The 14,059-nt window shown below is 39.6% G+C and overlaps 1 protein-coding gene across 3 annotated transcripts in view; it reads left to right on the forward strand.

Moving 5' to 3' along the window:
- The first annotated feature begins 1,163 nt into the window (after positions 1-1,163).
- The window catches only part of LOC140495987 (neuronal migration protein doublecortin-like), a 174,796-nt gene continuing 161,900 nt past the window's right edge, over positions 1,164-14,059 (forward strand). For all 3 annotated transcript variants that reach the window (XM_072595368.1, XM_072595369.1, XM_072595370.1), the window contains exons 1-3: positions 1,164-1,311; positions 5,346-5,756; positions 13,573-13,916. In XM_072595368.1, the coding sequence (XP_072451469.1) occupies positions 5,384-5,756; positions 13,573-13,916 (717 nt within the window). In that variant the 5' untranslated portion in view covers positions 1,164-1,311; positions 5,346-5,383. The remainder of the gene's footprint in view (positions 1,312-5,345; positions 5,757-13,572; positions 13,917-14,059) is intronic.

Here is a 14,059-nt window from a genome sequence, read left to right on the forward strand (position 1 = left end):
GCTCTCCACCCCCCCCCCACCCCCCATCCCTTTTCTACTGATTACAACACTCCTCCAGGGTCCCACAGTCCACCTCACAAAACACTCAGCTCGCTGCTAGGCAAACGCCAGGTAGTTTGTGTCAGAGCGGTGAGACCGTGTAAAATAACCCCCTGTCAGCTTCCCCGTTGACCGTACGGCAGATTTAATGAAAGGCGAATGTGAATGGTTGAATGCGCGGGGATGAGGAACTGTTCTCACTCAATCCACAAGACGGAGACTTCTTCAAAGCGGCTGGACCCACACTCTGTCAGCCTCCCCCAAAATCCCCCCCCCCCCCCATTCCTTTCCCTAACTCTCTGTCCCTCTCTTTCCTTTCCCTCCCCCATAACTCTCCCTCCCCTCCAACACCAGCATCCGCCACCAAACTGTCCCCTGGGGATGAAGGAGCGTCGCTCCGAAAGCTAGTGCTTCCAATTAAACATGTTGGACTATAACCTGGTGTTGTGTGATTTCTAACTTTGTACACCACCACCCCCCCCCCCCCCCCCGCGGGTGAAGTGGGAATGCAAGATTTCCATTAACCTCCTTCAGTGCAATGGGTAAATATTTTGTAAGTATGATGGAGGGAGTGCCACACGTGTGATAGGCAAATGATCTGGAGCCATTTGAGGAAATGTTATCCGGTCATAGCTCGGATAATATTTTGATGCCCTGAGCGGTGAAAGATTGAGGCAAAGTATTTGTGTGTGTTTCCGGGGTAGGTGACTAGTGCCTACTCAAAGAATCCAACGAAACGACTCGACCTTTAAAAAAAAATCTGCTCAACTCTGTGCTTGTAAGTCATCTCATATGAATAGCCTTGAGGTATTCTGAGGTGTGATAAGGCATTTCTGCAATAGCAGAATGTAGAGTTCGAACCCAACAGAAATATTCTGCAAACAAGAGGAACATAGCTGTGATCTAGAGACATCATTCCCTACAAGTCTCGTTTTCTTCAATATTGCATTATACATTAAACACTTAGTCCAGTGTGCTGACTGAGAGAACTGAGGTCCATTTTGTGTACCGCTGCGATTTTTATAAAAATGTGTTGTGTTTTCTTCGCTCATTCATTCGACCCCTGCGAGGCGCTAGAACAGGAAACGTGCGACCCGCTTGCAACACTCGGGCTGTTTCAGTGGAAGTCGACATAGTCTCGCACTAGGACCCAAGGAAGCCCCCATTTCTCCCATTTGTGGGTCTGGCTCGCCCGAGCGCAGACAACAAAAGCAGACTTGGATTGTCTCTGTCTCTCTGCATCCACACCCTGTCCACACTGCACACAATTTGGTGAGTTGCTCCTTTGGTGTAAGTAAAAGACAGAGACAAAAAGAACCAATCTGTATCTATCTCTGAATAGACATTCGTGCACTATTACTGTAGCACTTTGTTCGAGTTCGGGTTTGACATTCTGTAGTCGATGTTCATTGAAAAGTGATTTATTTCAGTGTCTCTGCAGATGATATATGGGGATGATAAGATTTTCTCAAATTTTATTCTACAGCTCGTGTTCATTCCTAGATACCTGATGTTTCCTCACCTTTTAACGAGTCATTCCATGGTATTTTTCAGGATTACCGGCTAAGAGTTAACATTTCCCATTCAATCTATTGTAAATACGTATTGCAGACCAATGTTAACAGACAATAGTGTTTTGCCTACAAACAGATCGCTTCACCTTACATTTTTTTTCCCATTGAACATGGAATTTCATATAAACGAATTGTTAATCCCCTCTTTTTTAACGAGCGGTACGTTTTTAAAAACTATGCGATGGTTCAATAAATCGCAGTAATGAATTCCCTTTGTTAAGACGTTTTTGACAGTAAGTGTTGAGACGGCTTTTAATGATTCATTTATCGCGCCTTTGTTAACAAGTGTTTAATGTGAGTCTTCCGTGTTGTGTGTTCAGTTGCCCTTTCTTTACAAAGCCGTTTATGAATAATACGTTTTATTTGTAAACCGTTATATCAGATACATTGTACAGAGCAGGGAGAAACCACTCCCCAGAAATTGTTACCTTAAGGCACGGGGTCAGGATGAAATACTCTTCATGTTTCTCGTTTCCAGTTGTAACTGGGATTAGATGCACAAAACGATGACTTTCGTGATTTTATTTTCACAGTTTTGTGTTTTAGTTTCGGTCATCTTTGAGGATCATACCGTTCTGCAGGGCTGCAGTGAAAATTAACATTTTGATTTTTTTTGCATTTTTTTTCACTTTAATGGGGGGCGTCACTCTGGGACTCATCAGGGTGACTCGCAACCCTCCCGGATTTGGATTAGCACAGGTCAGCATTTTTACACTGCCCCACCAATTCTCCACCATAATCCACTTGGAAACAAAAAAAGACCCTCTACTGCACCAACCTGTCATTTCTAGCTCCCAACAACAGCTCATCACAAGGTGAACCCAGTCTCACCACTTTATATGTTCATGATGTCAATGATCCAGGAGCGAGGTGTAACACATTTTATTCCAAAACCTGCTCATGTTTTACAGAGAAAGATGCTTATGAATGTAAGTTGATCATGAAACCATGCCCACAGCATGGAATGATAGCATGCCTTTGGAAGGAAAAAGATTGCAATCAAATAATGTAGTTGTTCTGACCATGATTTAAGAGGGTTAGTTGTTTGCTAAATCCCTCACTGTGAGCTTTATTAATAATGCATAGAAGTAAGGGTGCTGGTTGACTTTGATTGTTCACGGGTCATTAAAAACTCAAGACTTAATACACTGAAAGCTCAACCAAGAGAAAGCCAAGCAAACTGCAGAGATCTAGATTCAATCTTTGGGGTTTTTTTTCAATCAGCAACTATCAAAGCAGCACCTATCCTTTATGTTCCCACCCTTGAGGAGGAGAAACCAGGGGTCTCCATTCTGATATTATTTGCAAAGTGTATGTTGCAAATGGAGGAACAGTCTTGTTTATTCCTTCCCCCCATTGATTTACTAATGTGTAGACATTGATGAAGATTGGTCACATAAATGAGGTGCCAGGGAAACTCTTGTATGCCTTTGGACAGGGGAAGCCATTGAAGGGAATTTGAGATGATATCAACACTTTTTAAATTTTGATATCTAATCCTGAGCAATGTCTGGTGACTCAATACTATAGATGTGGTTCTGCTAAATTTCAGTTGGTTAAAGGAAATTCAATGCATTTGGTAAATGGATGAGTTTAGAAGAGGCCTGGGTTATCATCATCATAACATTATTACATTAAAATGATATATCTTGTAGGTAAATCAAGTACATTGGCTATCAAAATATTAGTTTGACCCACCAATTCTTTGTGCACTAAATTTAATCTTTCAGTACCAATTTGGCTCATGATCGTATTGCTCATTTACAAGACTGGATAGGTTAACTGCAAACTAATACTGAGAGGAATCTATATTATTGGCGATTTATATGATATGCTAAAGTAAGGCTCTGTCAGTCTTTTCAAGTGCATATAAAGGAAGGGAGGTTTCCTGGAGATCTGGTTAATGCTAATCTCTCAACCATCATTAGTAAAGCAGAATAATGGTCTTTCATATCTGCTACTGTTATTGGCGCCATTAAAATTGGTTGTTATGTTTGCATCAATAACAACAGTGATTGGACTCCAAAAATAATTCATTGATTGTATTGTGTGTTGAAATGTACATTATGTTCATTAATGTAATGTTCCAATTTCATGAAATGGCAAATACATGAAAACAAATTAATTTTAGAAGGATTAAAGGAGAGATCAGGTTAGAGGTAAATGTTGGGAATTGTGAATATGCATTGTGGCTTAATTGAAAACTGATTTCTACACCTTCAGTTATTTGAGAAGCATATTTAAATAATTCTACTTACTGCTTTCTACCTAGTAATTTCAGTAGCGTGAGCACATTAGAGACAAAAAGGGGCGTGTTCGGGGGTTTTATGCTTGTCAATATTAGTGGGAATGTGGTTGGTCTTCATGTGATCTGTGTACTGATTAATTATGGTTGTTCAAAATCTCTTGGTGACTAAAAAGATTGAGTCCACCTCCCCCCCCCACCAACCCCCAACCTCCCCACCACCACCACCACCCAAGGGATAAGTCCATCAAAAATTAAATTTTGTGATTTCATCTATGTTAAAGATATATTTGAACTGAACATTTCTATTTAATCTAAGATCAGCCATTAATGGTTAAATCAAGCAGTGACCCCTCATCACTAAATGATGTTTTACAGGCTAAAACGCAAGAAGACTTTTTTAAATTAGAACATTTCATAAGATTAAAAGCCCTTTAAGATGTCATTAAATATAAGCTTTGAGAGGAGATTAGCCACAAAATAAGTTCTCAATTTTTTGGTGAACTTTGTGTTTTTTCATTCATTCATGGGACATGAACATCACTGGCTGGACATCATTGATTGCCTGTCCCTGGTTGCTTTTGAGAAGGTGTTGATGAGCTGCTTTCTAAAACTCTACAGTCAAAAAGATGTAGGTAGACTCACAAAGCCATTCGGGAGGGAATTCCAGGATTTTTATCTAGCGAAGTGAAGATATATTTCCAAGTTAAGATGATAGTGCCTTGGATGGAATGTACAGGTGGTGGTGTTCCTATGTATCTACTGCCTTTGTCTTTTTTGATGGTAATGGTTGTGGATTTGGAATGTGATGCCTAAGGATGCTTTGTGAATTTCTGCAGTGCATCTAATAGATGGCATTTACTGTTAACTGTCAGTGATGGAGTGACTGAATATTTGTGAAAGTGATGCCAATCAAATGGGTTACTTTGTCCTGGATGATGTCAGGCTTCTTGGAGCTGCAGTCATCCAGACAATTGGGGAATATTCCATTGCACTCCTGACTTGTGCCTTGTAGTAAGCACAGGCTTTAGGGAAGTGAGTTACTTATTGTAAGATGCATAACCTCTGATGCAAGTAACTCACCTTGATTGGAGATCAGAATGCCTTTTCAATTCAGGAATTTAATATTGGTATACTACAGTTAGATGTGACACAGAGCAAAGCTCCTTCTACTGTATGCTAACAATGTGGCTCATTCCAAATCTATTGGTCCACTGTAATATTTCTCTTTCTAACACTAGTCTCCTGTGATTTTCAATTGAGAATGCAACACTTCAAGTAACATATATGATTTGGGAAAATGTTAATACCAAAGATTCCCTCACCAACTTTAATGCATATTCCCAGTGATTGAAAAATGTCAAATTAAATTAGTGTTTTAACCCAACTATTGAAGGAATATTCTTTCATTAGGATATATAAAGGCCAGTGATTTTCCAGATTTTCACAAACACTGTGTGTGAGTTTGAGCCTTATGTCTTTTGCAGGTTTGTTTGATCTTCAATTCTGATCAATTAACTGAAGCATGTTCCAAGATAAAGAGCTGGATTTCGGCCATTTTGACGAAAGGGACAAGACACGTTACTCAAAGGGTTCAAGGATGAATGGTTTACCAAGCCCCACACACAGTGCTCATTGCAGTTTCTACCGCACCCGAACCTTGCAGGCCCTTACCACTGAGAAGAAAGCCAAGAAGGTCCGCTTCTATCGTAATGGGGATCGGTACTTCAAGGGCATTGTGTATGCAATATCTGCAGATCGCTTCCGTTCCTTTGACGCTCTGCTGGCAGACCTGACCCGAACCTTGTCTGATAATGTGAACCTCCCACAGGGAGTTCGCATTATCTTTTCCATTGATGGGCTTGGGAAGATTACTAGCCTTGATGAACTGGAGGAAGGTTAGTAATTGACCATTTTGGTATAATACCAGAACTAATCTCCCTTGCTCCTTTTACTTTTTAAAAAATAAATATTGCTGGCTAACTGTTGTTTGCTTATGCAGGGCCATCTTACAGCATGTAACAATGCAATCTATGTGTAGGAGCAATGAGATCTTATCGTATGATCTCATTTTAATTAAAGTTTGCAAATTTAAATACACATGTTGAAGCACAAACTCTAATTGACTGATGTGAATTTAAAAGGGAGGATCTTCATTGCTTAGTAGACTCTGATTATTCTTCTCAATCCTAATGTTGAAACCATTCCTATCCCTACACCCATCCTTTCTTTGCACTAGGTGTTGAAATTCCTAATAAAGTGACGGAAATGGCACTGGGTTACAGATTTATGTTTGCTGTAAATGATCACTTTATTGTATTGGTCAGTGATATTTTTGTGCAAGTCTCAACATATGGTGGATTTTGCTTAATTATTTCAATTTTTGTTTTGATATTACCATGTGTTATTATCTTTATTACTATGTGTTTATTCATATTATTCATGAGCAAGGTCATTCTTAGTTTAGTACCATAATTTTGATCTTAGTAGCTCTAATACCAATTTCACAGAAATTTTAAGCAACAAGCTTCAAACTCTGATACTGCGACAATCCAGCCTCCTTATCTACCACATCTGTCATTGAATAAGGTAGCAGGAAAAATAAAGCTGCTGGTAGCATATTTCAAGATGTTAAGCTCAGGAAAGATTTTTAAAGATGTTTTTCGCTGCCGTGTAGCATTGGGGTCAAAATTGTGGGTTTTATATTAAATCGCTGTTGTTGGGGGTTCTAAAGAGCAATCTATGACACACTGGATAGGCGAGAGGATTTTAAAGAGGTACAGTTCAATGCTAAAATTAACCTGTCAGCCAGTTTCTCACCTTTGCTTTCCGTTTCTATTATCAACAGGACCAGAGTTGATCCAGAGTAGTGAGGATGACCTTTTGGGCTGCTTCTTGTCTGACACATGGGAATAGAATTCTTCCATCAACAGGGTGTGACCGTAATGTTGCATCATTTACATGTCTGGGTGACTAAGCTGGCACTGCACCCCAGCAGCAGCTGTGAAATAATTCCCTTCAACATGCCACTGTGCCCCAGCACATTCCACCCAACAAGAAACTATGTTAGCAAAAATATTAATAGCTCTTCTGTCTAAAATTAGTTAGTGCAAACTCTGGGATTTAATAGTTCAAGTTACAATGAAAGGCTTCCTGAGGATAGACATTTTTGACAAAGTAATTTACTAAGTGATTGTGTTTTAGATGAGCCTTTTTATTATGACTAATAAATGGTTGCTGCCCAATTTATACTTTTAAAGTGTTCATTAGGATCACCCTGGAGAATGTCCATAATTTCCTTGAATTTCCTCCTGCCATTAGGCAATAAAGCCACTCTTGCTGATTTGGTATTCCTGTATCAATCTCCCAGTGTAACAAATATTACTTGTTCAGCTGAGTTTGTATGTTCATGGACGTATGTACAAGTGCTGGAGAAAACTAGAGATGTACAGCACAGAAACAGACCCTTCCTTCAGTTCAACTCATCTATGCCGACCATGTTCCTAATCTAATCTAGTCCCATTTGCCAGAACTGGGCCTATATCCCTCTAAATCCATCCCATTCATATACCCATTCAGATGCCTTTTAAATGTTGTAATTGTAACGGCCTCCACAAGTGAAGAGAAGTCAGTTGATTAAAAAAGCAAAGAATTGTGGATGTAGGAATCTGAAACAAAGAAAGAGCTGGAGAAACTCGGCAGATCTGGCAGCATCCGTGGAGCAAAAGCAGATAAACATTTCATATATTTGCTACAAAAGTTAGTTGATCACTGGCAATGCCAGTAACAAACATTAAACTGAATAACTAACCAATCTGGCACCATAATGTTACCTAGTAAATGCAAATAGGCAAAAGTGAGGACTGCAGATGCTGGAGATCAGAGTCTAGATTAGAGTGGTGCTGGAAAAGCACAGCAGGTCAGGCAGCATCCGAGGAGCAGGAAAATCGACGTTTCGGGCAAAAACCCTTCATCATCCATTCCCGATTAAGGGTTTTTGCCGAAACGTCGATTTTCCTGCTCCTCGGATGCTGCTTGACCCGCTGTGCTTTTCCAGCACCACTCTAACCTAGACCCTAGTAAATGCAAATTAAGTCATGTGAGTTAATACTCCCTCTTTAACATGTGTGGGATATTGGACTCTCACATCCGTAAAATCATCCTATTGATTGATTGAGTGTGGTTTGTTGTTGATTTTGGCTTCACATAAAGTTTGATAATTGACTGGAATTCGTAACAAGGGCTGAGTCATCACAAGTTACAGCCTCTGCAGAGACTCAGGCACTGGACCACATTGTGACATATGCAAGCGATATCATGTTAGACATATTATTACATTTGGCATGCTTTGTGCACTGGCCTGAAGCCCACATACCACTCTTTTGCCAAATTTTTGAACATATCATTTTTGGTACCATTTTTACATTGGACAAATATGTATGCGAGCTTTATGTAGACAAAAAGCCAAAAGAATAAACAAGTTTTGAATTTACCTCCAGAATACGCAAGTAGTCTTAATTGGAACCCTATTATTAGCTCATTATCCATTAATTTCAGGTTACACTTTAGATTTTATTTGCATTAAAGTAAAATAATTTATACCGGAGCAAAAATGACTACCATTATGAGAAACCTAAATATGAACTTTATAACAAATCTATTAATCCCTCATCTAGACAGCCTGTAAGTGCATTTCCAACATGAGAATGTAGAGAAATAGTGATTGGGCAGGCTGCCCTGTACTCCTGATGGAATTGTAACCCAACGGAGAGAAATTATGGAAAATTAGTGAACTCCCCCTTTCTATTGCTATTCTTCTAATTTAGGAGAAAATTGAGAGCAGAATGTGGGTAGAGCTGATAGCTTTGTAAGTGACTGTTTAATAGAATCTCTGTAAAGCTGTTTGGCCTACATTCTACATTAACTTGTTTGGCCTTCATTTTGCATTATTTATGCGACAGCTAACCACTTTGTTAATTATCTCATTACGAATTTGTTTTCTTTGGGGACCTGATTAATTTTATAGGCTTTGTACTGCATTTAATATTGGAAGCTATGAGTACTTGGACTCAAGAGTCTGAAAGGCCTACTTTTTCATTAAGGAACTTTCCTTTCTAACAATGCTTTTTTTAATGTTATTTTGCGTTTGCTAAACAAGGTTAATAATTATTTATATTTCATGCAACAACTAACAAGATTACATTTAGGTGTCAGTTAGGACTAGAAAACAAGTCCAGCATTTAGGATAATCGAATTAAAATACCTCTGGTTCTACTCCCCTCTCTGGTTGATGGGTAAGTGATCTGGTTACTTGGGTTTGATGTTAACAAGATGGCAATGCTTACAAGTTTGAGCCCTCCACTGTGCTGAATTAACTGGCCTAAGTTGGTGTGACAGTAATGCCTAGGTAGTTGTTCACAGTGCCTATAGCCTGTGGAAGAGAGAATGTAAGAGCAAGGAACAGGAGTAAGCCAGTCAGCTCCTTGAGTCTATATTGGTATTTAATAAAATCATGTCTGATTTGATTGCATCTTTAAATCTGCATTCCTGCAATTCTCAATAATCTTTCACCGTCTTGCCTACCAAGAATCTATCCACCTTAAAATATATTCAAATATTGCATTTCCACAGCCTTTTCAGGGAGAAAGTTCCAAAGGCACATAACTCTTTGGGAGAAAAAGGTTTTACCTCATCTCTGTTTTAAACCCTTTTATTTTTAAACAGTTATACCTCGTTCTAGATTTTTCCATACAAGGAAACATCTTCTCCACATTTACCCTGTCAGGATCCCTCAGGATCTTATACATTTCAAATATTGGTTAAGGTTCTCATTCCTCAGCTTTGTCCATTAACCTGTGGTGGAATGTGCACACATGTTTGTAGATGTTGGATGAGGGCCGGGTTGGACTGTACTATTTCCCATGATTGAATAGCCTGTCAACTCTAACAATCTTGGTTCAAACATGGAAAGTAACCATTTAATAGAGGGCAGCCAGGACTTTTACAGCTGTACTCTGACATGATTTGGCATCTTTTGAGGGTTTAAAACTGACATAAAGACTTCACAAGGTAAGTATGAATGTCATTGTGTGCCAGTAACTGTGGAGGTTTAACAGTGAATATGTGAAAGCTATGTTGTGTTTCATTCAAGAATGTATGTGTATCAAACACTGAGTAATTTAAATTTCTTGCAACTCTTTTTGCTGGCCTCAGCTATTTTAACAGCCGCTTCCTAGACTTTCTGATTCCAGATTGCACGTTTGTGTGCGTGTGTATGTATGTGTGTAAAAATAGAAAACACAGATTTTTGGCAAGATCTAACCACCTTATTTTAAAAGTAAATATGGTCATGTAACAAATGAGAGTAAACTTCAAGGTGGAACATGTAGTCATTAGACCATTTTGTACTTTGAAGAGATTTTCAAGCAGACACACCACAACTATCAAAGGATTAGATGAGGAACTGAAATTGCCCTATGGCCATTTGGTCAGCAACAGACATGACTTCTTTACAATGTATATTCATACTTTTAAAGACTAGCTTGAGTTATTTCTCGTTTTACTCACTGCTGCCTCATCTCATCCCACTCTATTCATTTCCTGTTTTAGCTCTGCACAGCCACTTATGTCAGCTTCACCACCATCAACCAGTAGAAATAGGCAGTGAATGGGTTTCTCCATTATTTCTGCCATAGCCTGTCTGAACCGTACAAACTTTTCTAGCTGATTGTCTCAGGTTGGATAGTGTGGGCAGTGCAAGCAACTATTCCTACAGCTCTCCCCTGAACTTTTAATTGAATTAGATTCCCTACAGTGTACAAACAGGCCATTTGGCCCAATACGTCCACACCGACCCTCCAAAGAATAACTCAGCCAGATCCATTCCCCTACATTAACCCCTGACTAATGCACTTAACACTATGGGCAATTTATCATGGCCAATTCTTTGGATTATGGGAGGAAACCGGAGCACCCAGAGGAAGCACGCAGGCACAGGGAGAATGTGCAAACTCCACAGACAGTCGCCTGAGGTAGGAATCGAACCTGGGTTCCTGGCACTGTGAGGCAGCAGTATTAACCACTGAGCCACCATGTTGCCCATATTCTGTTGCCATCTGAACAATGAGTCTCATCCCATGCCAAAGCCTGTGAGATTGTTCTATTACTAACTTTACAATAAGCTTTCTTCCACAGCTCCCTAATGACTCAGACAGTAGTGTGCAGTACCAGTGTAGAACTACATTGTATAAGCCTAGAAAGTCCAACTTCCAGTCACGATCTTCTTGTTAGCTGATCTCAGCAGGAATGATAAGGGCTCCTTTAGTTCCTCTCATTAGCTCTAGAGCAAGGAAGATGCAAAATAAACCTGGAGTTCCTGATTACAGTTGTTACAGAGTCATAGAGTCATCCAGCACAGAAACAGACCCTTTAGTCCAACCAGTCCATGTCGAACATAATCCCAAACTAAACTAGTCTCACTTGCCTGCTCCTGGCTGATATCCCTCCAAATCTTTCCTATTCATGTACTTACCCAAATGTATTTTAAACATTGTAACTATACCCACATCCACCACTGTCAATGAGTGTAAGTTATACAGTTGGGAGCATCAGATTAGAGTGTGGTTAGAATTGACTGTGGTACCTTCTAAGGTCTAATGATCCCAGGACAAACAAATGATCCCAGGACAAACATTACCAGGTTCACACATGACACTTCATTATAATATTAGATGGTGGCTGGCCCCTATGGTCATTCAGTGTAGGGGAGGGGAGTAAATGGATACAATATGTCACAGTCTCATGGTCCATAGGATGGCTTGATCATGTCTTTTGAAGATTGTGGATTTCTGATACCACCTTCTCTGCCCTACCAGCAGCTCCACAAGAATGTAATTTTGTTTTAGTATATCTACTTTCCACCTTGTTTCAGTGACTGCTCAAAGCAGCTGGTGTGATTTGTCTGGGATCAGGAGTGAGGAATTGCGATTGTTTACATGAGCATCTCACTACTGGTTAACTAAACAAAATAATTTCAGCAAAAATGTTTTTATTTCAGAAGGAATTTGCATATTAGTCATCAATGATAGAATAGACTTGACAGGTCATAAGAGCAACCCCTGCTCCTATCTCATATGTTATAATTCAATTATTTTATGCATTAAATAATTCTGCATTTTTTTGTATTTTAACAATATTTTGGGTATGTAATGCCATTAAATGATTCTGTTTTAATCCATGCCAACGGCATGATAAGGTTCTGAATGCCATTAATTAATTGAAAATGAGCACAAATGAGATCTTAGTTCAGAATTCAGCTCTTAATTCTGAAGGGGTTAAGTAAGACCTTCTTCAGAGTCCCAGTTGGGATCCAAAATAGACAAGAAACAATTAAATATATCACAGAGAGGGGTATATATATACTGTGGTCATTCAGAAAATAGTGTGTTGCTGTAATACTCTCAACATACAAAAACAAATACATTTGTGCTTATTTATGCTTGGAATTTCCATTCTAGTCAGCGTATATGAAATCTACTTATGTGTTGCTGATTGGACATTGAGGTTGTCCTCTCCCATGCCACATGTGACCTTGCAAATACTCTATTACAGTGATATTTTGGGAAAATTGACAATAAAAACCATATTTCATCCACTAAACCAAATCAAATTACTGCAGATGCTGGAAATGTGAAATAAACACAATATGCTGGAAATACTCAGCAAGTCTAACAGCACTTGTGAAGAGAGAAACAATATTTTAGGTCAAGGACCTTTTAAGGAAGTAGCAATTTAACCGACATAATTATAATGATCTGTTACCGTGACCAATGACCCATTCAGACTATTGCTAGTTCCACCCAGCCCCTCTCCTCACAGGTCTGCACTGCTACAAGATGGCACGGTGGCTCATTGGTTAACACTGCTGCCTCACGGTGCCAGGGACCCAGGTTTGTTTCCAGCCTTGGGTGACTGTCTGTGTGGAGTTTGCATATTCTCCCCATGTCTGTGTGGGTTTTCTTTGGGTGCTCTAGTTTCCTCCCACAGTCCAAAGATGTGCAGGTTAGGTGAATTGGCTATGGTAAATTGCCTGTAGTGTTCAGGGATGTGTAGGTTAGGTGCATTAGTCAGGGGAAATGTAGAGTAATAGTGTAAGGGAATGGGTCTGGGTGGGTTACTCTTCGGAAGGTTGGTGTGGACCTGTTGGGCCAAATGGCCTTTTTCTACACTGTAGGGATTCTGTGATGCTACTAATCACTTTCAGGTCACATCCTGAGACAGGTTCTGAGTTTGCCATCCAACTTTAGCAGAAAACTATTTTTTATTTTGTATGTTCAGAATTGTAAATTTTGGGGTATTTGTAACCTGTGCCCCTATGGCCAATAGTGCAGACTGGCCTGTGATTTTTTTTTCAGCTGATTCATTCATATGCCTTGATAACCATCTTGTATATAATCATGCTGACTGTTTGTTTTAACCAGGGCTGTATTAAGGAAGGCCTTTCAATATTAAGGTAAGGACTCTTGTAGTGCAGTGGTAATGTCCCTATCTTTGAGCCATGAGGCCTTGGTTCAAGTCGCATGTGCTCCAGAAGTCTGTAGTAATATTGCTAAGGTGGTTGTTTAATACTGTTTTCTAAGTTAACTATATCAAACATTTTTTTCTGTGTTAAATTTCAGTAACAATGTTGACTAGGTGTTTTTGTTTTGTGTTTAGGAGAGAGTTATGTTTGCTCATCTCATGACATCTTCAAAAAGGTGGATTACACCAAGAATGTAAATCCCAATTGGTCTGTGAACGTCAAAGCCTCTGCTACCCAGAAAGTACCACAGTCTCTGGCCAGTGCCAAGCACATGACTGAGGTCAAAGAAACCAAGGACTTTGTTCGCCCAAAACTTGTGACTGTCATACGGAGTGGAGTCAAACCACGGAAAGCAGTGAGAGTTCTGCTCAACAAGAAAACAGCACACTCCTTTGAGCAAGTTCTTACTGACATCACTGAGGCCATCAAGCTGGAGACTGGGGTAGTGAAGAAGCTATACACCTTGGATGGCAAGCAGGTGAGTCTCACTTGTTCCATCACCATTCACTTAGTGCAAGGTGAGCTATAAAGCTTGCATGTAGACCAGACTGGAAAGCACAGATAAACTGGTCTTTTTAAAAATGAAACCTTGGCTTCAATTAATTAGCTGTCTTATTCTCA

The sequence above is a fragment of the Chiloscyllium punctatum genome, chromosome 25, assembly GCF_047496795.1.
Source record: "Chiloscyllium punctatum isolate Juve2018m chromosome 25, sChiPun1.3, whole genome shotgun sequence".
Taxonomy (NCBI): Eukaryota; Metazoa; Chordata; class Chondrichthyes; order Orectolobiformes; family Hemiscylliidae; genus Chiloscyllium; species Chiloscyllium punctatum.